Source organism: Haliotis asinina, chromosome 10, assembly GCF_037392515.1.
Source record: "Haliotis asinina isolate JCU_RB_2024 chromosome 10, JCU_Hal_asi_v2, whole genome shotgun sequence".
Lineage (NCBI taxonomy): Eukaryota > Metazoa > Mollusca > Gastropoda > Lepetellida > Haliotidae > Haliotis > Haliotis asinina.
Window position 1 is genome coordinate 51,825,135 of NC_090289.1, and position 26,215 is coordinate 51,851,349.

The following is a 26,215-nucleotide window of genomic DNA, read 5'->3' on the forward strand; positions in this document are numbered from 1 at the left end:
GTGAGAGTGCTAAGCGTAGAGGACGAATTTGATTGGTGGATATTTATCCAAGGCGGGTAACTCTAACCTTGTCTGAATGTTTCTAGCACGTGGTCACACGTGTTTGCTGAGTGATCGTTGTGTATGAACGGTTGATTCGCTAGTTGCTTGTTTTCATCTGACTATGGCTGCTAACCTTGGTAATATATTCATTCCAAGAAAAGAGTGTATCATTTGGACTTGTATCAGTGCTTGTCATTGAGAATTGACGATATTCTTCAATGTTTATCACAAATATAGGTTAATTCTCCTGAGCTACAATCAACATTATGATTATATGGTCTTTGATTACATTCAGTGTTTTCCTAATTAATCACTGATTTCAAACGTTGACCATATGACCATGACGACCAACTCTAAAGACCGATAAGTCTCATTTTCTTTATTTGTATTTGAACTATTATTAATATTTATTAATATTTATAAATGTAAGTAGGAACTCGAAATCTTTTACCTACAGCCTACTATTTACAGATGGTCTCACAATCTGACTGAAATGTTGCTAACTGCAGACTGTGGATTTTAAGTCATGTACTCAACCACAATACCAGCGGTAGTAAATAGGACTATACACAGAACACAGTATCTCATATAAAGTTTGTTCAATTGTGAATATTCATCTCACTGCTGCATGGATTGGCAAAGCATTAAAATTGGAAGAACGGAAGAATCCTGTTTGTAGATAAACTTATGATATTGTATTAGCAGGCCGTTCTGACATGCTTCTCTTTCACTACACAAGCAGCTCTGCTGAGTGTATCTGACAAGACAGGATTGGTGGACTTTGCCAAGAAATTGTCTGCCCTTGGTCTGGAGCTGGTAGCATCAGGTGGCACAGCCAAAGCAATCAGAGAGGCTGGCCTCACTGTCAGGTAGGAGTCTTTCAGCAGGTTTGTGAACTGCTTCAAGTAGCTCAGATGGGACCTAGTGACCCATGCATTCAGTTGTCTTTCTGTCATGTTCACTACCACAGTGAGATGGTCAAACCTGTTTGAAAGTTAATATCCTCTCACAATTGATAACCAAGCAATGATATTTTTTTATTTTTAAGAGAATCTAATTTTTGTACCTAAGCAAGTGAAACAGAAAGGTAAGAAATGTAAGTAGTAACATCTGCAGTTAACAGAGCATAAATAGTAACAGTAGCAATTAAAGTATACAACAGCCACATACCCATTACTAAAGGACATACTAATAAACACTTGCAGGGATGTGTCTGAGGTGACAGGTGCACCTGAGATGCTTGGTGGCCGAGTGAAGACTCTCCACCCAGCTGTGCATGGAGGTACGTATAATATCATGTCCTCAGTGACATGTTTTCCCCCTGATGTTCTGGAACACCACAGGGTAACTTTTCCACAGAAATCTGTTACTACCAGTTCAAGCTTTACGACATGTCTCTGTATACTGATGGGGGGTACCCCCAACTACCCACTGACCCACACTGCGCCATAGTGTGCGGGCAGACTGGCTGTGGGAAGACCGTTTTCGTGTTGGATATGTTGGAGGGTTACTACACTCTGAAACACCTGTTAGCTGTTCTCGGGGAGCCTCTTAACACTCCATGTTTGCTTTTCAGTGGGATTCTGGAAACACCACTTGTTGACTCTCTTTGGGGATTTTTAACTTCATATGTTAGCTTTTGTTTGGGTTGGGAATCCAATTCGCCTATGTATGTATTCTTGTATTTCCTGGTTGGATGTGAACAGGGTAGGGCCCTAGTCCCTGATGTTTGTCCATAGTGCTGTTTAGCTATTGCAGATCTATACATCCAATAACAGCTACACAAATCATCAGTACATTATAACAACCTTGCTTTTGCTATGGTTAAATTGAGTGTTTGTTTCTCCAGTTGGAGACTAAATATTTTGGTTTGATGTTGCAGGTATCCTGGCTCGGTGTACGGAATCTGACCAGGCTGACCTTGATAAGCAGGGCTTTAAGATGATCAGGTACACAGCCCATACTCTTTACCCCCAGACACCCATGTCTACCACCTGTTTTACCAATGTCTGAAGGTGTCCATCCAGCTGTGGGTGTGTGACTAACTCAATCCCCATCCCCATTCCCACAAAACCTGTGAGTACTGACAAGGTTTACTCTGGAATCCTACGGTCCGTTTGAGTCAGAAACGGAGAATTGCAAATTTGATCTTTATACAAAATTGGCACATAAATGTAAATAGTACACGTTTATCATTTACTAATACCCAACAGCTTTCTCATATTTGAACATTCCAGACTCCACCAAAAATGTTGTTCAAGAGACTATCATCATTAACAATGCAAAAGTTGTTATCCGTCAGGGCAAGGTGAAACCATAGAAATGGAACAGTCACTATCTCGTCGTGTATGGGATACACATGCCTGTTGAAATGTAAAGTTGAATGCTTACATGAAACAGTTGATGATTAAAGTGTATGATTTTTTCTGTGCTGAAGCCGAAAGGGGCAAACCATTTTATGCCATTAATAAATTCCGTAAAAAGGCATCAAAAAGCTTTAGGAGCATCAGCAAGGGTACTGACAGATGTGTAGATTTGAACCTTTTCCGGACTCCACATAAAAAGTTGTTTAAGAAACTATCATCCTTGTTTAATCTGTAAATCACATGTATATAATGGGTCCAGGCATTGAGACAGGTAGATGAGTCCCACTCATTACCCACCTATCCCTGATTTGATGTTCTGTGAGGTATCCGAGCAATGATGAGTCTTTGTCTCGTTCGTATGAACTGTCCTTGTTGGTTAGTTCCGATTAAAGCAAAACAATCTGAGCTCTAACAGGTACCATTAGAACAAGGTAATAATTGAAGATCTGTGTACAAAATCATGATAATATATCTGTATGTTGTTGGTGTCAAAGTAAACATAGTATCAGTATTATTTGTTACACTCCTCTACTGAGTCAAACAAACCCTAGTAGCAGGTCACATCAAGCAGCCATTGAGCAACCTATGACTGTCCAGTCAAACGAAAGACGCCCAAGGGGATTTAACTTAACAGACAACGGCTGCTGTAAAGGGTTTGGCAGCACTTACAAAATTACTGTCACTGACACTGATCCTTCAACAAACAAAAGTCTGCATAAAATGCAGATATTTGACCTGAGTATATACGCTTATGGCTTTCTGATAAAATGTTAATGTTAGCCAATTTTTATGCAGACTGACATCCTTGAACATTGACAAAAATGCCATTATCAGCGACAGTTTACGTGCTGTTGACAATGTGCATTACCCACAAGTGATCGTAGGGCAAATAGCGTTTGGATTCGTCCTGGTACAAACCTTTATGAGGTAAAAGTTCAAAAGGTTTGTGCGAATGTCCACTTTCAATGATTTGGTAAGCTGTGCTCTCATTGGTCAGTCTAAAAGGTTACCTGACACGACCTCCTACTAGGTTTTGTTAGACTCAGTAGAAAAGTGTAACGAATAGCCCTGAGACTAAGTTTACTTAGACTGGCTTGATTCTAATCATTACTATGGATCATTACTATGGAACTATGTACGCAATCATGACAAAATATCTGTATGTTGTTGGAGATTATTGGCTTGGATCTTTATACACAGTCATGTCACTATATGTATATGTTGTCCCAGAGTTGTGGCATGTAATCTCTACCCCTTTGTGAAGACTGTGGCCAACCCTGACACCACAGTAGCCCAGGCCGTGGAACAGATCGACATAGGTGGGTCTTGTTGCTGCACTGATCACTTAAGCACTCTCTGTAGATACATGTACCCACGTTCTCACCCATACACCCACCCATACACCCACACATCCTTTGTAGATACACGTACCTAGCTACAATTCCACCATGGGTCATCCTACCCACCAGCATGAAGTGTTTGTCATGCTATCTGACTTTATAATCTTGATCAGGATAATAATTTACAGACTGCCATGATATAGCAGGACTATTTGTGACTGGTGTAGACCCACATTCAAACCATAGTATGGCTTCCTTTCCATTAAACGTACACACCAGCTTCGGTATGAACACACTCATTAAGAATGGGTGACTACATGCTTGTTTTCAGGTCATTGTGCACGGGGTATAACACTGTTTATACTGTCATGACTGGAGCATTATAAACATTCTTACTTGTCCCAACATTCATTTATTCTCTAAAGCGTATGTATCCATGGCATGCATTGTGCTTACAGGAGGTGTCACATTACTGAGGGCAGCTGCCAAGAACCATGCACGGGTGACCGTAGTGTGTGACCCCACAGATTACTGCAAGTAAGGACACAGTGACTGTTGAAACAGGTCTAAGTGAGGGAGTTTTGTTTTGATTAAAGCTCCATGAACATTACTGCAGTGATAACCTTGGTGTCGACTTGATGTGAACAGGGACAGTGGGGTAGCCCAGTGGCTAAAGCATTCACTCATCACACCAAAGACCCGGTTCTGTTCCCAACATGGATACATTGTGTGAAGGCCATTTCTGGTGTCCCCAGCCCAGGTATTGCTGGAATATTGCTGAAAATAGCATAATATCGAACTCACTCTCTTTCACTTCATGTAGACGTAAAGTGTGAAGTGATTCTGGCCATAGGACTGGCCATTGTGGTGGTAGAGGATCAAGATGTTATGAGTATAGAACTGAGTCAATTTGTTGTCAGGTTTTTCATATCCTTTGTAAATGTTTCTGTTTTGTATGTGGGTGTTGGAGACCATGCAGTTTAATTATCTGAAACAATCCACTCTATTAGAAAGAATTCAGTTGAAATAGCAGTTTCGATTTAGATTTACGTCCTCTTCTAGTTTTTATTTTTTTAATTTTTTTTTCTATATATTTGTTCGTCCAGAATCAGAGATGGGTCAATTTTGTGAACACTGTTAGTCAAGTTGGTAATAGTTATTTGTCAAACATAATTTAATATCCTATTGTATGGATTTTGTTGTAATGTATTGTCTAATGTCTGATCTTTTGGACAGGATCTGTGATGAGATGAGTAACTCAACAAACAAGGACACCACGGAAGAGACAAGGCAGCGGATGGCAGTCAAGGTGAGCATGTGACACATGCAGACATTGGGTATAACAAAGTGTAAACACACTTGCACAGACATGTATTACATCCACACATGTACATACATGAGTGAGAGTTATCTTCGTTCTGTGGTTAAGCTGGAGTTACAAAAGTCCACACTAGTATAAGGTGCACCTACACCACCTCACAGTATTAAGTCGCATTATTGCACTAGAATGTTTTAGTGCACTGTCTGCAGGCATTGATTGTGAAATTTGCTGCTCTTTATTTTTATTTGTTTGCTTTGATTTGTGCTTGTGCATGCACGCCTTCATCGTTTTGTGAAGCAACTAAGTTCTTTTCTTCTTACACAGGCTTTCAACCATACTGCAGAGTATGATGCTGCTATCTCAGACTACTTCCGGCGGGAATACAGCAGTGGAATCTCCCAGCTGACACTCCGATACGGGATGAATCCTCACCAAAAACCTGCCCAAATCTACACCCCTCAGCCACAGCTGCCCCTCACAGGTATGTGACTCCCCCATACACCATCTTCTCCCTCATCACCCCTCAGCCACAGCTGCCCCTCACAGGTATGTGACTCCCCCCATACACCATCTTCTCCCTCATCACCCCTCAGCCACAGCTGCCCCTCACAGGTAGGTGACTCCCCCCATACACCATCTTCTCCCTCATCACCCCTCAGGCACAGCTGCCCCTCACAGGTATGTGACTCCCCCATACACCATCTTCTCCCTCATCACCCCTCAGGCACAGCTGCCCATCACAGGTAGGTGACTCCCCCCATACACCATCTTCTCCCTCATCACCCCTCAGCCACAGCTGCCCCTCACAGGTATGTGACTCCCCCATACACCATCTTCTCCCTCATCACCCCTCAGTCACAACTGCCCCTCACAGGTATGTGACTCCCCCATACACCATCTTCTCCCTCATCACCCCTCAGCCACAGCTGCCCATCACAGGTATGTGACTCCCCCATACACCATCTTCTCCCTCATCACCCCTCAGGCACAGCTGCCCATCACTGGTAGGTGACTCCCCCCATACACCATCTTCTCCCCCATCACCCCTCAGCCACAGCTGCCCCTCACAGGTATGTGACTCCCCCATACACCATCTTCTCCCTCATCACCCCTCAGGCACAGCTGCCCCTCACAGGTAGGTGACTCCCCCATACACCATCTCGTCCCTCATCACCCCTCAGGCACAGCTGCCCCTCACAGGTATGTGACTCCCCCATACACCATCTTCTCCCTCATCACCCCTCAGCCACAACTGCCCCTCACAGGTATGTGACTCCCCCATACACCATCTTCTCCCTCATCACCCCTCAGCCACAGCTGCCCATCACAGGTATGTGACTCCCCCATACACCATCTCCTCCCCCATCACCCCTCAGGCACAGCTGCCCATCACAGGTAGGCGACTCACCCATACAACATCTTCTCTCCCATCACCCCTCAGCCACAGCTGCCCTTCCCTGCGTGACTCTCCTGTACAACACCCCTTCCCCTCCCCTGACTAATTACTGTATACCTGCCAAATGTCTTCCAGTGTTGAACGGGTCCCCTGGCTTCATTAACCTGTGTGACGCCCTCAACGGCTGGCAGTTGGTGCGGGAACTGAAGCAAGCAATGGGTCTTCCTGCTGCCACTTCCTTCAAACACGTCAGTCCAGCAGGTACCTTTTGACCGGTTCTGGCTTCCAGTATTATTCATTCATGTAACAATTTTCAGATGAGGAAGGTCCCGAAGTTGTCAATGCTTGTAAATATATGCCAGCACTTTAAGTCAGTCATGGTTTTCAAATATGCAGATTCTGAGGGAATGTTGTGTGTGATATGTTCCGCAAACCTGGGCAGGTGGTGGTTTGAAAGGAATCATTATGGCCAGACAAAGGATGAAAAACAGTCAATTATTTTGTCAGACCTAAATTGAGCCCGTACACAGTCAAGTAAAACATCTGTTGACAATTGCATGAGAGATTTCTGATCCTTTTTCTCTTTGTGGAAGGTATTATTTACTGAAATGATCTATATATATATGTGAAAACCTCATGTAAGTTCACTATGACATGAGTTGATGTGTCTGTGTGGGGGTCCAATTTCATGAAGGGTCCATGGTATTTATTCAAGGTGGTGTGGTAGCCTAGTGGTTAAAGTGTTCGCTCATCTCACTGAAGACCCAGGTTCGATTCCCTCATGGGTAAAAAAGCACTACAACATTTGAATGCCATTTCTGGTGATACTGCAGGAATATTGCTAAGCTCCATATTAATGCTGGTGTTGAGAGTGTGTGTTTTTGTGTCTGTCTGCAGGTGCTGCTGTCGCCACTCCACTCACACCAGAACAAGCACGACTCTGTATGGTGGATGACATGACTGAGTTGTCTCCCCTGGCTATTGCATATGCTAGAGCAAGAGGTGAGTGAAATAGTGGGAAGTTTGGTGGCATAATGTAGGTATGTACTGTATGCATGGCCAAGTGTAAGGGAAGGTATCAAGCGAAACAATATGACCAGTTTCCATTACAGAAGAGTGCCTGTGAATTACATCCTTATAAAGGTCTGTAATATTAATAAGAAAACGCATCATTAGAGTTGACCATGATGAAGAAAGCCACTGTATTGTGCATATGTAATCTTGAATACGGTGCAAGTTGAGTTGGACCTGGGTTCACCATGTCAGGCCACTCTGTCTGGTTATTCTTGGTGTCTTCGTGTGTTAGTTGGATATATCAGTGCTAGAATAATTTTTGTCATTTAGACCTTCTCATTCTAATTTAGAAGGCACTGGTGGTCAACTCATCTAAAGTGCCGCAATATGTTGCCCAGAGTTACACCCTTAGGTATGATTAAATTCTAGTTTCGTCAGGACCTGTGGTGGAACAGGTCATCAGCAACCCATGCTTGCCATAAGAGGCGACTGTGCTTGTCGTAAGAGACAACTAATGGGATTGGATGGTCAGGCTGGTTGACTTGGTTCACATGTGTCATCAGTTCCCAATTACGCAGATCAATGCCCCTGCTTTTGATAACTGGATTGTGTGGTCCAGACTTCATTATTTGGAGGCCATTGCCTTATGGCTGGAATATTGGTGAGTGTGGCGTAAATCTACACTCACTCACTAGTTTCATTAGCAGGGATTCTGTCGACCTGTAACCCCAAAGGCTTTTCAGTTTATAAACAAATAAGTCATAAGTGTAAATGCAAGTTAAGTGATCTGGAAAATGAAACCCATTTGAAATCATTAGGAATAGGTTGTGGACCTGCCAGAGTTAATTAATAACTTGTTAGTGCTGCAGTAGTTGAAGCTGTGATGAGTTTGTCTCGTTCGTATGACACGCCCTCCTGTAGGGCTGATTCAACATTTCACCTGAGCCGACCTGCTACACAGCAACAAGAGTAGTTACAATGACACTCAAACCTTGGAGAAACTGAGCCATGTTTGTAACTGCTAAGTTGATCTTCTACGTACTAATGGACATACAGAAGTAATATTAAGTTACAAGACAACCTATGAACCTAGTTTCATTAAGGATTCCAAAGTTGAAAACCACAGATTGATGATGATATTTCATTTCAAGGTGCCGACAGGATGTCATCATTTGGCGATTTTGTGTCCCTGTCGGATGAGTGTGACGTATCTACAGCCAAGATTATATCTCGAGAAGTAAGCATCAAGTTCACATGTTGTTTATCTATGAAATGAAATATTGAATACAATCGTTTTTAACTAACTTTGATTTGTTATGAGTCATTATATTCTTGAGGTCAATTTATATAAATTTGTAACACACCTGAGGGTGTTCATGTGGGCATGGGACCAGGAAAAATGGGTGTAGGGGTAGAAAATGTGGGTGAGGGGATGTAGATTTGGGTGAGTGGGTTGTAAATTAAGTAAGAGGTGTTAATAGATAACATAATCATTATATTTTCAGGTTTCTGACGGAGTTGTGGCTCCTGGTTATCAGCCTGCAGCTCTTGAGATCCTCAAAAAGAAGAAGGGTGGAAACTATTGTATTTTACAGGTAACGAAAATGTGGCTGATTCTCCAGGTACATTAATCATAAATAGAAAGAAGGATTTGTCCATCTGTCAGAGAATGTTGAATTTAAGGCTAGAAGAGCAGCTGTGTAGGGTTAAGCTGGTGAGACATTGTACTTAAACGTTGTAGGTCAGTGAGGTACAAAATGTTCTGAAAAATTGTTTTAGCACCAACCAAATGTGTAGGAGAAACCATAGCTACAAGGGTTTACAAGCGATTGTGAACCCTGTGAGGAGGGATGTCTCGACTCTCAGTAACCATGTGATACAACCCTTATACGCGATCCACAGGGGTTAAAGAATCCCATCTCCCAATCCCCCGGACAGGTAAGTTTTCAGTTTGGGCAATCAAATAATGTTATATTACTTGTCCGTTGGCTACTAGATAATTTCCACTGACTGTTTCAAACTGCAAATAAACTTTCACTTCATTTCATATCTGCTCATAATGTAGCTATTTAATTTCACAATGATAATAAAGTAGGGCTATCATTTTTGGCTATTTATCATGTTTAGATAACTAGTCCAGTAAACATTAACTTCAAATACCATGTTGATTTATTATTTCATAATTTCATCATAATTATGTCATAAAAATCAGTTTGAGTGGGAAATTAGTCAGGACAAGTTACTTTCATAAAGACTCTTGCCCTGTGGATATTTTATATTTTTCCTTATCCTAACTCATACTTATTGCTTATCTCCTCTTCCCTAGCGAAGGTAGTGGAATACCTGAAATCCCTTGAAGTTCCCTTCTAAAAGAAGTGGACGTAAAATACTCCTTTTCCTGCGCAAACAGTCAGCTGACCGACCATGCTTGTCACTCTCTCCTTATCGCCCGTTGAGGGTGGCTGGAATTACCTGGGGTCTCCAGTACGGCGATAATTTTTTCAAATATTTCGGTCCTTTGACTATATTTTTGTTGTATGTTTTTTTGTGATTATTGTGTGTTGATATAGCACATATTTCGTCAACTGAGACAACCGACACATCTGCCTGGAGGACAATTTGTCTACGTTAAGTACGTCAGCTCCAAGCAGCGGAAATTTCTTTCGCATGCTTTACTCATCTTGAAACATGCTCGCCAAAGAGCATGGTTACGAGCAAGCCTGTATGCTTGCAAGGGTATCACCGTATGAACAAGATTTCACGATGATCAGTTGTCTGCTACACCGGTGATGTCACGTCTACAATATGATTGGTCCCTGAGAGACAATGCCCTGCGCAGAATGTGATGTTACTGTTCCAGTGTCAGGAAGTCGTCTACATTCGACTTAAAGACTTGCAACTATGGAAACATGTCATTTACACAGTATTTTAGCAGTCTACAGTGTTATTTGATTCTTCAGGCAGCAGAGAGATCTTCGGAGGCAGGGCCATCACAGTCGAAGAAGTCTATATCGTCAAAGACGAAGTCATCTTCTTCCAAATCATCCCAGAATCATCGTTCTGTGATGAAGAAATCGTCCCTCTACAAGAACAACACATTTTCGACGAGCCGCCGTTGATTCAACAGGCATCATCATTAAGATCAACCCCAACGGCATCATCGCCTCTCAACCATTATGAAGATCACCAGCACTATGCGGAAATACATCGCTGTCCCAAAGGATTGGTGGGCCAAAGCTCAAGCAGATGATTAGAACAAGTTCTACTCTCTCTGTTATCACTACGTCAGTGATAATGTCTACTTGATCTGCTCACGTCACCTCAGGATATAACCAGACGATGACGCCTACTACTACGTCTATGACAGCGTTTCCTGAGTCACAGTTTCATGTCCTGACTTCTTTACGACACTGGACATCTTGAGACCATATCTACTGTCTGACATGGTCAACAGTCTGAATCTCCAAATAAAAGCATACCAGGAGCCTGCAACATCATGGCAGACGCCTTATCTCATCCTCTTCGTCCCTCCTCTTGCTGCATCGAGAGACGTTTCAACTAATCAGCTGAAGGTTCAGATCACTGCAAATAGACTTATTTGCAACAAGGTTCAACAAACAGGCAGCAAGCAAACTTTGTGTCACCAGTAATGGATCTGTTAACTTTGGCATCAGATGCTCTCAGCATCTCGCGGGAAGGACTAAACGCATTCGCGTTACCCACTCCAGTGCTGCTACCAAGAGTCATCGAGAAACTCAGACAGCTGCCAGGTCAATTGGACAGACAGTTCGGCATACCGGCCTTGTCTTCAATATTTGGACCTCATGACTACTGAGACAGCTGACGACAATATATCTGCGGATAGAAGAATATTTATGTCACTTTCGACATTTCAAAGGTCTGAAAGGCTCTACATTATCTACATACTTGGCAGCTCTCAGCTCAAGCTGACTAAAGTACCCGAGCTGCTTGCCTTACTACGCTCTTTCAACAGCGTAGATTTAGAGCTCCAGCATGGGGCTAAACATTGTACTGCAACATCTCACAAATGATACGTACAAATCACTTCAGCGGACCTCATTTGAACTGCTAACTCAGAAGACGCTGTTTTTAAGTTGCCTTGGCTACAGCTGCAAGAATGTCAGAAATTCATGCTCTAGACTTCAACCGCACAAGCTTTGATGCAAATAATCATCAGACAACTCATCTGGGTCTATGATGGGATTTTACTGCGAAAAATCAACTGCCAGGTCAACTGGATTGACAATGCCACATACTGGCATTATCTTCATTCCTGGGACCTATCAATATGTCCAGTCAGAGCACTGAAGATATATATCACATGTACCAAGTCAAGAAAGAAACATTTCAAGCGCCTGTTTATCCCTATATCCACTGAGACACCTACGGAAGTATCCCACAACATTATCTCAGTGTGGATCAGAGCTGTTATATTGAGAGCCTTAGCCTCTACTCTAGTGCTACATGGGAATTGCTCGCTATCAACTGTAATGGAGGGCTTGTTTTGGAAGTCAAACACGGTGTTTGCCAACCATTATCTACGAGACATAGCCACAGAGGACAGCTCTGGCATTCATCAGTTTAGGCCTATTGTCGTTGCTCAGCATCTAACAGTTCCCTAAAGGCGCTGAGTTCACTCACCAGTTTATCATGTGACTTGTGGAAACAAGACTCTAGTATAATAGTCGAAAGTCCATGCACACGTCTGAAACAGACTAGCTTGAGTGTACAATGAATATTAGAAGAGCAGGACCATATTATTGCCGTTACAAGTTCCTGTTGTGGGGGGAGGGGGGATTATTGGACATAATTTTGACAGCCAGCAGAATCCAGTTTCCGTTGGATTCTGTAGGCAATAAGCATGAGTCAGGATAAGGAAAAATATGTAATTTTGAATAAAATTGATATTTTATACTTATCCTGACTCATGATGAAAGTCCTCCAAGCTGCACCTCATAGGTATGCTGAATTCCTATAATTCTCGTGTCAGGCGATTTACAAGGAGAGAGTAACAAGGATGGTTGGTCAGCTGACCGTTTGCTTGGGAAATGGGGAGGCTACACGTGGGTGAGTGTATTTGATGTATTTGAGGGAACTTCAAGGGATTTCAGGTATTCCACTACCTTCACCAGGAAGAGGAGATAAGCAATAAGCATGAGTCAGGATAAATATAGGATACCAATTTTATTCAGAAAATTTTAAATAATTGAATCTCTGATCGAGGTTGATAAATTTTCATCTTTGTTAGTGATAGTGAGAATGAAAAGGGAAATTATTATTGTTTGAGAGTAGCTTATTACAAGAACGGCTTGCTCTATCAGTGAGGTTGAGCCTGCTCCAGGTTACTCCTGGGCCATGATGAGTTTGTCTCGTTCGTATGACGCACCTTCAGATAAGGTCAGTCTGATTCCAACGTTTCACCTGAGCCCACCTGCTATAAAACAAGAGGTAGTTAGCATATGGTGGACAGAGTACCCACATCGTATATGTATGTTTGACATGTTTCAGATTGATCCTTCATTCAATCCGCCCGAGCTGGAGACGAGGACATTATTTGGTCTCCAGATGCAGCAGAAGAGGAACGATGCAGTTATCGACAAGAATCTCTTCTCAAACATCACATCCAAGAGAAAAGAGGTAGGACTTTTGTGTCCGTGCATGCACACAGATCATGTCTTCCGCCATCCTGCTGTGATCTTTTTGTGGTGTTGTCTCTAGCTGCATAAGCATCCTGTGATTGTGAATTTGCCTTGATCAATGAAATGAATAACCAAAGGATTAACAAAATAATTTATTAAATAACTGATCAGTTAGAGACCAATTTCATTTGTGTGGAATATAGCTGAGTGCAGTATGTAAAGGATATTCGTTTGGAAGTAAGGCTTATGATTGTAGTTCTGTGGAAAGTGTCTGCTTTATTTAGGGATGAATTGATGCCTGTAGGATTGTGTTGAACGTTTCAGCTCCCTGAGGAAGCGGTGCGTGATCTGATAGTGGCTAGCATCGCTCTGAAGTACACTCAGTCTAACTCAGTGTGCTATGCTCGAGATGGCCAGGTACGACCTTATGATTGGTATTGATAATGTGTAGGATATAACATGGCCCATGGGCATTCATATATGACAACTAAGCCCGCTTACCGCTGGAAATGCCAAAGTGGTCATATATCCAACTTATAAACCAACCGAAGATATACTTAAGATAAAATTTCAGTGTTTGGTATTCACTGCTTAAAATCAACTGGGTTGCGACTGGCAGCCGACAACCTTGGCTTGCTCACGCTACCCATGCCCTGTTCATGCGCTGCCCGCACCACCCATCTTGTGAGGAACACACAGTTCACAGCGATCCTTCATAGCCTAGTGGGTAAAACAGCCCATCTAGTAAGTGAAGGATTTGGGGTTCAAAACCGGATGTCAGCACTACATGTTTGAAACTGTCAATAATGTCCCACTTTTCAATCATATTCGGTAGTGGCAAGACAAAGCCAAATCAATCTTCAAAACAAGTAATAATTAAAATATCCAGGTCAAAGGGATGTTATTTAGATAATGCCCGGGTCAGAGGGATAATATTAAGATAATGCTTGACTCAGAGGGCCTTTATTTAGATAATTGCCCAAGGAAGCAAAATAGTATCATGTTTGAGGGATATTAGGAGAAAAAACATCTGTAAGAGCACTAGACTGATGTCACTGTTGGTTTATAAGTATCTGGAAAGTCTGCCAGCTTAGGCTGAAAGGTTCAGGGGTTTGTTTTGTATTATAAACCACTGACAGTCTAGTGTCATATGCACTCTTCAAAAAAAGAACTGAACAGGAACAAATTGAATTTGAGGAAAGTCCATGCTGAATCCCAGCATGTGGTGGAATGACTGAGAAGACGAGACCTTTATGAAAACAAATGTAACATAACAAATAAAAACGTAACATTACACTCATGCCAGTAGTGAATCACTAAAACATACCCTACATGAAATGCATGTGTATCATGAATTTGTGTATCACCTGTGCTGAAGCCTAGGACTGTAGGCCGCTGTAGATGACAAGAGAATGAAATGACTGACGAAGCTCAACACCACACCACCATCAGACAGGCATTGCAGCAAGAGGTGGCAAGGCACTTAAGTGTGTCCAGACAGATCATCTCAAACCTATGGACGGGATACAACAATAATGGGAGTGTTAATGACAAACACAGATCAGGTTGACCTAGAGTTACCACCTCTGCCCAGGTTTGCTACATCTGGTTGAGACCACAAGGCCGCATCACCCACAAAAATCCAAATCCCTGGACTGTGCCAAATCTCTGACCAGACAGTGCGCATTTGGTTATGGCAAGCCAGACTTTTTGCGAGAAGACCAGTTTAGCAATTCATCGTTTCTTCACTAACGTCAACAGTTGATCTTTGGAGCATGACAGTGCTGGACCTGATGTTGCAGGTGTTTGACAGAACTTCTCCCTGCAAAACAATGTTTAGATATTGCCTTAACCTACTCAATCATCCGATTTGTCCCTTGTTGAACATCCGTGGGATACCCTTGATCGAATTTTGTGCTAACATAATCCGCCACCTCAGACACTACAAGAACTGGACACAGCACTTCAGTCCAAACATTCCTCAAGACAGCATTTAGCATCTTCTTTCTTCAATGAGTCACAGCTGCCAAGCTGTTATCAAAGCTTACGGTTGTCACACCAGCCACTCACATTTTACTCTGACCAATTGGCTTTAATAGCTCTCTGTGATTTTACCAAGCACTTTCTGTATAATCATGTTTTGGAAGTTTGAAAAGTAATGACTTTACTGTAATTGAGCAATGATGTTATGTTTGAATTAGTCATATGCACTCAGTAACTCCAAAACAGCATGTCTTTTAGTATAGTTTCGGTTGTGGTGCAAATCAAGATAAACTGAAGAACCGCTCATTCTTTCGTATCACTGCTGGAAATCAGGTTGGTGGGGTAGCCTAGTGATTAAAGCATCCGCTTGTCACACCAAAGACTGGGTTCGATTCCCCACATAGTACATTTTGTGAAGCCCATTCCTTGTGTTCCTTGCTGAGATATTGCTGGAATATATGCTGAAAACAATGCTAACTTACTCATTGATGGAAATCTGTCATGGCATGAGCCATTATATGAAAGAATAAGTGTTCTGGTTACTTGAATGGTATAGATGGATCATTAGTTCGTATTCATGACTACCAGAGAGGAGGTCAAGCATTATTGATTATATACAGTGAAAGCTGCCTAAACCGGCACTCACTGGGACTGAACAAATAATCCAGTTTAGACAACATGCCGGATTGTAGAGCTGATGATAAATGTAAAAGTCACGAATAGGACTGAGATATTATGCTGTTGTTGACAACCTGCTGGATTGGACAGATGCTGGTTTTGACAGCTTCCATTGTATTGTGGTTGTTCTCCAGGTTATTGGTATTGGAGCCGGCCAGCAGTCTCGCATCCACTGCACCAGACTGGCAGGGGAGAAGGCCAACAACTGGTAAGAACAATACTGGACATTAGTCTGTTGACAGTGCATATATAACTGCAACAAACTTACAGATCCCTTTTGGAATTTAGTTAGAGTAGGTCCTCATCAACCCAGACTGGTTGAGTAGGTCCACATCCTTCTAGACTGGACGAGCAGCTCCCCATGCTCCTGAAGTGGTTGAGTAGGCCCTAGAGGCCACACTTAGTAACTTGTCATCACAACTCAAGAAGTGGATTGATGTTGCCATAATAATCACTGTATTGCCTGGTTCTTTGTTCTCTAGAGGTCATCATGATTTGGTTAAAATATTGTGGGATGTAACCAGATTCCAGTTTCTCTGTATTGTGACAGAAATCAGGAACTACAATGCTGTGCTTCCAGGTACTTGCTCCTATCCTAAAGGTGGTATCTAGGACAAGTAATGGATTTTTGTTTCAAGTCTGCAGAAATACAGTATTTCAAGAATACCAAATTAATACTTCTGTGGTGGCATGTATGAAGGTTACAGTTTTCTTTCATAAAGTATTTATTTGTGAGTCATTTTGAATACACAATTCCTTTTAGAGACTGGTCAAATGTAACATATGTTCGGGATAACAAACCCCAGCAGTCCCACAATACCTGGCCAGCTGTAAGTACTGTGTACTCATAATGTCTTCCTTTCTCGTTAACTCAGGTGGTTGAGGCAGCATCCGAAGGTGCTTGGGATGCAGTTCAAGAAAGGTGTGAAGCGTGCAGAAATCTCAAATGCCATCGACATCTACGTATTAGGAACAGTTGGTCAGGTATGTCTTGCCTTTAAAATCTGTGTCTTGAAATAACAGTAATCTGTAACATCCTCAAGTTATTTCAAATGGTTAGCTGTTTCCTACCTGCTAGATACTTTCGAAGGTTTCCAGATCAGCTAGCCTCAACTTGCCCTTTCAGGAGAAAGGGTAAACATGTTATCTTGCACCATGAAATTACCTATGTGAAAAATAAGAAACTCTTGGAGTCTTGAATTTCTTTGAGAAAATGCCCATGTAAACATTGTAAAAAGACACGAAGTATTGATCAGATTTTGTAAGTGTTTAGACCATGAGGACCATGAAGTTAAAGGTCACATGCAACCAAAAAATCAAACATAATTAAAACACATTTATCACTTATTCATGACATATAATATACATTGCTGCTTTTAAAAAAACAAATAAACAAAATTATAAGCGTACAATCGCGATTCAAAAGTGCAATATTTTGTACTTGGGCTTACTTCCCCCGAAACGAAGCCCTCGGGAGACCGAACCCAGTCATAGCGGGTGGATATGCACTCAAGTGTAACGACGGATTCTGATTGGCTGTTCCATTTGCTGACATGCTGAGGGTTCATTGTGTCAGGGATACTCTCTATATAGGCTCCCTGATTGTGTGTACAGAAAGATGATCTGTTTGATGGGCATTTTAGAAGTATAGCCAGTCACAAGAAAGTAAGATTCTTTGTGGATAACAACTTCTTTTTGTGTACTTGATGCGTCGTTTCAGTATGGATTCATATTCTGTTGTCAAGCAAAATCATATACACCAAAAGAAGTCGATATCCATGACGAATGTATATAGAGATGTTAGGTTTTGAAAATACATGTTCTCTGAATTTGCGCTCGATCCAATAAAAAATCATGTCAGTAGAGATGGTAAACTACTGCGTGGCTCCAGCCATCTGTCATTCGTCCAAGTACAAAACAGGACTGGAATCTGGAGTTTGCACAAGTTTCCGTCACATCCAGTCATCCGAATAAAATGAATGTAGTTTGTTTGCAACCCACAGACATAAAAACATGTCATGTGTATCACACGTGCCTAATTACATAATGTGGCAGACACGGGACTCGGGTGCACGAGTCATAAATCAACTTATTTTCTTTATGTCGTATAGTCTGATAGGTGTTAAGTTCAAATTGCACGTTGTCAATGATTGAAGCTGTGTATTGCATGTTGTCTTTAGCAGACAGGCAGACAGACATATAGGTGTGAATAAACGAGACACTGAGTTTTCTCTGTGACAGAGACTGCTTTCCACAGTCAACAAGTTGTTTTACGTAACGAGTAGATTATGTACTTGTTTGTGTACAACCGAGATTAGACTATTGCTCACGACCTCAGACGCTGGGCATGCATACTGTTTCAAGCTCCGCGAACCTATTCACTGCGCATGCGTTATGGACGCAGCGCAGCACAGCTGTTGAAACCAGTTTTCCCCCCAGCGCTGGGGGGAATTTAGTGAAACGTTTGAACTCCGATTTCGCGGGCTTTTTTTCATCGCGTTTTTTTTTCAACTTTACAGGTTGAATTGGCATTTTTTATGATTTGTTTCGGTAAGTGCACACCGAAAGGTACCAGAATCTGCAAAGTTGTATTTTACGTTGCATGTGACCTTTAAGTTCACCTGCAGCCTGATGTGTTCACTTGATGCAAACTGCCATTGTTAGACTGTCAGACATTTCCAGTTGTTGATAGACGGTGTCAGACAGAGCCAGATGTCAGGCATTCTTAGTTACAATGAGACATTCCCAGTCATTTTTGGACATTTTGCTTCACAGGACATGGACCAGGCAGCATGGGAGAATCTAATGGAGAACCCCCCAGCACCTCTCACAGAGGTGAGACATGTTGGGGATTAACATGAACACCAAACTGCTCTAGTTGGATTGTACAGGGCAACAGTTGACCATAAACAACAGTTGATCATGAGCAGTATCGCGAACTGTTGTCTCCATGAAACTGAAGTTTCCTAATTTTATTGTTCTAAGGACAAATATCTATTTGTTAGGTGCTCAGATACAAGTGAAGTAACAAATACAAATCAAATCTCTAATTGCATAAACATTATGATGAATAGCCATTGTCTGTTTAAATGATTCCATCCCTACCACACTAGTCTAAAACTTTCAGTGTATGTTGGCAGGAGGACAGAACAACGTGGATATCCAAGTTGAAGGGCGTGTCACTTAGTTCTGATGCCTTCTTCCCCTTCAGAGACAACATTGACAGAGCTTACCAGGTGATTGTCTTTGACAATAGCAAAGTCACAACAGAAACCTGTTGCAGTTGGTCTGATTCCTGGTTCTTCTTTGTTCACAGTGGTGTTAAACCAAATTCACTCACTCACTGTAGTAGTGGTATGTCAATATCAGTTAACTGGTATAGTGGCCATGTTTGAATGCAGGATTTGCCTGTTATTGTCATAGTGTCGTCTTCACAAATGTTGTAGCCATCTACAGGCTGAGTCCCCGTTTTGCAAATGTACTCGGTCACTCTTCCCATATTGATGTTTGCATTATATTGTTCGGGAACCTGTTTGTGAATTTCCAGTGTGAAAGAAGATTTATTATATTTATCCAAATTCATTTTCTTGACAGACGTTGCACAAACAGAAGTGGTGAACTAGTTTGGGTTTATTTCTGGTCATGTTCCTTACTAGAAATCATCTCTCTATCTCCAGGGTATATGTTCCGATAAATTTCCACTATACCCAGGATGCACCAATGAGTCGGCACTATAATTTTATTACCTCCCTTGGTGGTTCCGCATTCTCATGGTAGCCAGTCTGCTAAGCCTCCATTATAACCAAATTTGCCAATGTTAACAAAGATAGTAGTCACAGTCACAAAGGTTTGCTAGCAGTGTGACTCAGATTTTAGGGGAAATCAAACAACTTGGCAGGTCGAAAACTTAAAAAAAACGTATGCAAGAACTTCTACCTCTTTAACACTAGTACCTCTGCATGAGTTGTGTCAACACGTTTAATCGGTTAGATAATTTATGAAGCAAAAGTGAGTTGTGATTGGTACGCTCAACTTACCACACCTGACATCTGATTGGATGAAAAGCCAGCAAAGGGAGGTAATAAATTCATTGGGCTGAGCCGTAAATACATACAGGGTACAGTGGAGACTTATTGGAATGTATACCCTGGAGATATCGAGGACGACTAGAAATGTGCTGCTTAAACAAAGATCAAACTGTTCTTCAGATTACCATTATGTCAAGGATGACAAGATTGAAAGACTTCATAGGCCAAATGGTTTGAGGTTTCTATGTCGTGGGACTTGCATATTCAACGTAAATGTACTTGGTTATAGGTTAACAGAAAACATTTTGAACTGTAGTGTTCTGTTCCACATTATTTCTACTTATTTATACCTAGCTCTGGTCCTTTCAGAGTGGTGTGGAATATATTGCCTCCCCTGCCGGATCCACCAACGACAATGCCATCATCCAAGCCTGTGATGACCACAACATCACCCTTGCCCATACCAACCTTCGTCTCTTCCATCATTAGAGCTTAGCTATTGGACCTCAGGCTGTGACAGAGCTTCCTATGTCAGACATGGCATTGCCACTGCTTTGTTCAAGTGGCTCAAATCTGTCTTGTTAATCAAAATTGTAGTCTGTTTATTCATTCCGCTACTAACTTGTGCATCAGAAGAAGAAATAGCACCTCCATGTCACATTCCATGTTATGATGATTTAACGTCATATTTCAGGTGCTCATGTGCTTGCTTACTGGAAGGGTGCATCACAACGTTATTAAGCTAATCAAAAATGCTTTTTCTGTAACAGACTCTGAAGCTATGTTAGGGTTAGAGAAAAACAACATTGTTAGTGTTGTTGTGTTGAGCTGAATTGTCAGCAGGTTTCATGTTATTTTGTTAAGAGTTCAAAAGATTTGGGCCAGAGTTTGCTGAGGAGGCTTTTGAGAGGTTTAAAGCAACAAAACATTTTGTCAGACATCCTCAGTGATGGAGAGAATCTCATTTCTTTGCCCATGTGTTACAGTATTGGTTGCAATATTTTATGTTCTTTGTGATTGTATTGGGTTTTTTCTTGAAATACTTATCTTACCTTACACATAAATGTCGTTTTCTGATTGGCTGAGTGCTTCTCAGTTATTTTCAATATACCCTGCTGCCAATAGCAAGTACTTTGTGGTATTTACATTTTTATTTCGAATAACATTAAATGAGACATGATGCATGGAAATTCTCAATGTTTTGCGAATGGAAATTGATGGAAGGGAGATAACTCTAAATCTCATTTTCTTGTGTCAACTGCAAAATTTAGCAGTGGCTACAAAAACTTTCGGCTCTCTTTCCAATAAATAAATTTTGCCAAAACATTCAAATGTAGTCCCTGTGAATATTAAGAAGGGGAATTACATCACTTTACTAAGACCATATCCACAGTAAAAAACCCAGCAAAATGCAAGATTCAAATTGTTTGATTCAAACACGTTGGCTGAAGTGTACAGTCCGATACCCATGCTTCAAACAGTTCAAAATTAACATTGAGGTGTTCAATAAACCCTTCAGGCTCGGGAACATAAACAAACATTGAGGGTACATCAACCCATGCCCTCTCGTGACCAGAGAACAATTTACAATGTCGATTTCAGAGCTTTTGCTTCTTTTTTAGTTTAATAGCATACATCAATAACTGATATTAATCTAATAAAATATATTTTATCATATTCATTTTACTTGATTGAGTGGAAAGCCATCCTTGATCGCCAGTGCAATCATGTGTGTAGAGATGTGTGATAATCATGATGATATGAAAATGAATACCATGTGCCAGTAGCAGCTCCTCATAGATCAACATTTGTGTTATTATGGCTGTTGTGGTTTTAGTGATGTTTCCCGAGGGGTAGCCAAGTGGTTGAAGTATTTGCCCTCACTCTGAGGACCTGGGTTTGCTTCCCTACAAGGGTATATTGTGTAAGTGCCCATTTCTGGTGTCACCTGCTGTGGTATCGGAATATTGCTTAAGGCCTCTTAATAACTAAACTCAATCACTCACTCTACGTATTTTGACTTTTCTAACTATGTGCAGTAGAACTTAAAGCAAAATGTGTGACAACACTGGGCCTGATTGGCTGAGGTGTATCTTTTGCAAAGGCTGCAAGAAACAATATGTAGGTGAAACCAAAAGATGTTTCAGAATCTGATAAACAGAACACTACGCTGAAATCACGCATATGCACGACAAACCCGTTGCACTTCACTTCAATTCGGAACATCATGGCAAAAATGATCTACAACACCAAATCATAACCCAACTCAAAGACAATCCGGACTCTGTGACAACCACGAAAAAAAGAAGATCTCTTGAAATAAAGTGGATATTTGAGCTCCATACGTTCCAGCCGCAAGGACTCGACAGGATTGTAGGCTGAAATATCCCTTTCGCCTTACCTATATGCAGTAAGTACCGTAATGGAAATATGGCCGCTTGTTTCAATTATGGACTACACAAAGTAATGGGAGAGAAGGGACAGCCCAGTAGTTAAAGGGTTTGTCCCGGATTTACAGATTAGTCCCAGATTTTCACTGTTTATGAATTGCCAATCAGTCCACTGTTAATGAATTATGTGGATTTGGTGCTTGTTATAACTATTAAGATTTTGAAATATTGAACCTGATGTGAATTGATGAAAGTGTAGGAGTTGGTCAGGGGGCTTTCACAGAAGCTGGGTTCTTTGTAAGTGAATCTTGATAAATTCCCGTCTTATGACAAAATGAGAAGTGTATCAAGATAAGTTTATGAACATTCTCTATGCTTACAAAGAGACCGGTGAAGATCTGGAATAAAATAGGTCTTCAGCAATCCATTCTTGCCACAAAAGCCGACAAGTATGCTTGTAAGAGGCAACTAATGGGATAGGGTCGTCATGCTCGCTGACTTGGTCGACACATCATCAGTTCCCAGTTGGGCCAATCAGTGCTCATGCTGTTGATCAATGGATTGTCTGGTCCAGACTTGAATATTTAGTCTTCATAGAGTCAGAAATTTGTCAGTGCAGCATAAAACTAAACTTACTATGCATACAAAAGAAAGATTGTCATTCACAGATTCTGTTTGGTCAAGTGTTCTTGCATAGAACGGAAGAAACAGATGTAGGACATGCTTTAAGAACACTATAGCACTAAATGTTTATCTAGGACTGTCATGTTTCACAAATTCACGGACCATACAATTACATATATATCTACCCACACATTGCTGGTCTGATAATGCTGCAGTTTTGCCTAAAATCGAACTCACTCCAGTGCTGATCTAACCACACCCAGTTTAGATGCTCCAGGTTTTGATTGGCTGAACCACCTGTAGAAGTTGTACACGTAGTCTGATAAGTCCTAGCGCTTGTACACCCACACTGTATCCACACCTGTACCCTCTGTTCTGCTGGCCTCCCATGTGTGGAACGGAAACCGGCATGCCACTATATGTCCATCTTTACACAGATCCATCTTTAGCTTCGCCTCAAGTGGTGGCATCTGACAGAAATAGTGATTGTCTCATTAATACTTCACTCTTACTATCCAATATGATCTTTCAGTCATTGTGGCTGCTTAACACTTGAAAGAAAATTTGTAGGTCTCTTCTGATGGCCTTAAGCATCACTTTAATCTAAAATTAATTCTCTTGTCAGAAGTTTCAAAAACAACTCCAATTATAATTAATTGGCTGCAAATTAGATTTTTTATGCATATTACCAATGTATTTCCTACAACCTTGAAGACTGTGATGTTGATTTGACGACATTGCAAGGTGCAAAGTAATACTCATGAACCATGTGAAAGCAGGTGGATGTTGATGATCAAGACTGAACCACAAAAAAGACTGGTTCCAAGCTTTCCAATGAAAGTTACTTGTTCTCTGTCGCCTCTAACTACAGTCCGTAAAGTGCTGGGGACATTTTGTAACCCTGGCGTGTAGAGGGTGTAGGGTTGTCTCAACAACAGCTCATGAACATACTGAGGACATTTTCTAACATGGACATCCACTAGTCCTGAAAGGTTATCTTAACAGTAGGTCATGAACACAAAGATTTTGCAAGTAGTGATATGCATGCTTACCATCTTCTCCACACCGAACACAACTACATTGTTGTACTTAGAGAGATCAGTCTGAAAAACAGATTTATTTTCGTGTGTATAAATACTAACACTAACATAAAATTACATGTAATCTTTCTCAACCAGGTCCCGGGGTAGAATAGGCCTTCAGCAACCCATGCTTGCCATAAAAGGCGACTCAGCTTGTCGTAAGAGGCGACTAACGGGATCGGGTGGTCAGGCTCGCTGACTTGGTTGACGCATGTCATCGGTTCCCAATTGCGCAGATCGATGCTCATGTTGTTGATCACTGGATTGTCTGGTCCAGACTCGATTATTTACAGACCGCTGCAATATAGCTGTAATATTGCTGAGTGCGGCGTAAAACTAAACTCACTCACTCACTCACTCACTTTCTCAACGTGTCAGATAACAAACATGGCTTTATTTACAACTGTTCCCTTTAATTTATTCCATCAGTAAACAAGATTGTTTCTTATTTATAATTACCAACATGTTAAGTTCATCACTTATGAGAGATGTTCATGTAAATTTTCAGATAAGGTGTCCAACAAAGATTACTGGCTGCCAAATATGTATCACTGCCTAACCATACCACTTATATAGTTCCAGTCAGTTACAATTCCAGTATTTTTTCCCACAATATTTGACAACAATAGCAGACAGCAAAAGAATTAGAGAAGGATTAAAGATGTTATGACTATAAAACCTTTTCAATTAAGGTTGGAGTGGGGGGTGTCACACAATCTATATACAGCAACAGCACATTTAAGTTTATGAGTCACTGTTTCATTTCCAATCAAACTACTGTTAAAAAAATAACTCAATCAGCCACTGAATCAGTTATTCGAAGTTTCATTATGACATGAATAGGGGCGATGGGATAGCCTAGAGGCCCAATACTGCTACTGTTATAACAACATTATAGAATCATAATTTGTCCTCGATCACTATAAGTCTTTGCTGGTCCATAAAAAGAGGTATTGACCAAATTCACCAGTCTTTAAATGTTTTAATATCTAATTACCGAAAAAACCAGCTTCTACAAACCAGAACATGACTATTTATTCAAGAAGAGTTATTTCATTTTCACTACAAACCAATAATGTTATGTCAACAATACTGTAACATGCAAACAACAGAATGATATCATAGCTTGACGTCATAGTAACTCAAGTCAGTATGACTTTTGGTAGGATCTGGGCCTAGATTTTCAAAGTTCTCTTAGTGCTATGATAGTTGTAAGTACCATACATTAACATTAACTTATGACTATCTTAGCACTAAGAGAGTTTTGAAAATGTAGGCCCTGGGTTTGAGTCGATATTAAGTACATTAATAGAGTTAGTCTAGATATGAGTTCACCTTCCAAAGATCCTTCCTGAAGAAGTGAGCTGTGCTGCTGACCCCCTGCCGCCATGCTGCCCACCGGGAATACAGGACAAGCCAGTAGTTGAGCTCAACCCCATAAGCATGGAAGCCTTGCTTAGCTGCTTCAATCACCTTAGAAACATGCACATCAGGAGGCAACAATATACCAGTATACATACAAGTTAACAAAAATGATGAGCTGATGAACGGTCAAGAGAAATATTATGAATCTTTACTATGAGTCACAATTTATCGCTCTCGTTCGTTGGTATAAAAAAGTAAACAAAGTGGGTGACGTTCTACAACACACACCATTCTCAGCATATTTTGAACTAATTGAAATCTGAAACCCGACCCACTCATTGGAACATGTACCACTGTAGAACACACATCGACATTCCTGAAGCTTTACTTACTATTCTCCCATCGCCACTGCCTATGTCAATTAGTGTGCCAGATCGTCCTTTCAAAACTGTGAAAACATTCCTGACTTGGTCTGTTGTCGCTGGAACAAAAGGTAAGCACACCTTTCGTAATGCAGGTGTGAGAAATGGTGCTGCGACAGCATAAATACCAACAAAACATGCACCAGAAACACCAAGTATCACAGCTCCTGTTTTCGTAAGGGCTCGTTTAGTTTTCGTTGATTGTTCTAAAGCATTTTCTATTGCTTCTGACATTTAGATTCGATTATTTCAGGAAAATTATTCTGTTTCAATATCGGATATTCAGCAAAGAACCGGACTCAGATCCTGATCATCATGCTGTCATGGGCGCAGACATCTTTCAAAGGGAGGCCACTCTAAAGATTATGCCTATGTCACTGGCCACTATTAAGTCTTAATCAAATTCTTCCCGTATCACCTCTTTTTAATAGGATATTTCCAATAAGTTCATTGATTGTTTTTTGTACCTGTTCTAGTTTATTGAATGTATATTTAGGGTGAGGT

At 41.2% G+C, this 26,215-nt stretch overlaps 2 protein-coding genes across 2 annotated transcripts; one reads left to right on the plus strand and one right to left on the minus strand.

Moving 5' to 3' along the window:
• Window positions 1-45: 45 nt before the first annotated feature.
• Window positions 46-21,505, plus strand: LOC137299149 (bifunctional purine biosynthesis protein ATIC-like). Its single transcript, XM_067831697.1, has 19 exons — window positions 46-179; window positions 785-911; window positions 1,248-1,324; window positions 1,925-1,991; window positions 3,639-3,727; window positions 4,207-4,285; window positions 4,985-5,057; window positions 5,394-5,550; window positions 6,601-6,726; window positions 7,363-7,467; window positions 8,631-8,716; window positions 8,985-9,074; window positions 13,009-13,137; window positions 13,464-13,556; window positions 15,935-16,008; window positions 16,676-16,784; window positions 18,576-18,635; window positions 18,941-19,036; window positions 20,198-21,505. Exons 1-19 carry the CDS (start codon window positions 164-166, stop codon window positions 20,315-20,317), a joined length of 1,773 nt encoding a protein of 590 aa, XP_067687798.1. The 5' UTR covers window positions 46-163; the 3' UTR covers window positions 20,318-21,505.
• LOC137299152 (ATP synthase subunit C lysine N-methyltransferase-like) lies at window positions 21,418-26,076 on the minus strand. The gene is made up of 4 exons (XM_067831699.1): window positions 25,682-26,076; window positions 25,260-25,397; window positions 23,895-23,945; window positions 21,418-23,312 (listed from the first exon to the last, which is right to left on the minus strand). Exons 1-4 carry the CDS (start codon window positions 25,943-25,945, stop codon window positions 23,172-23,174), a joined length of 594 nt encoding a protein of 197 aa, XP_067687800.1. The 5' UTR covers window positions 25,946-26,076; the 3' UTR covers window positions 21,418-23,171.
• Between the last annotated feature and the right edge of the window lie 139 nt (window positions 26,077-26,215).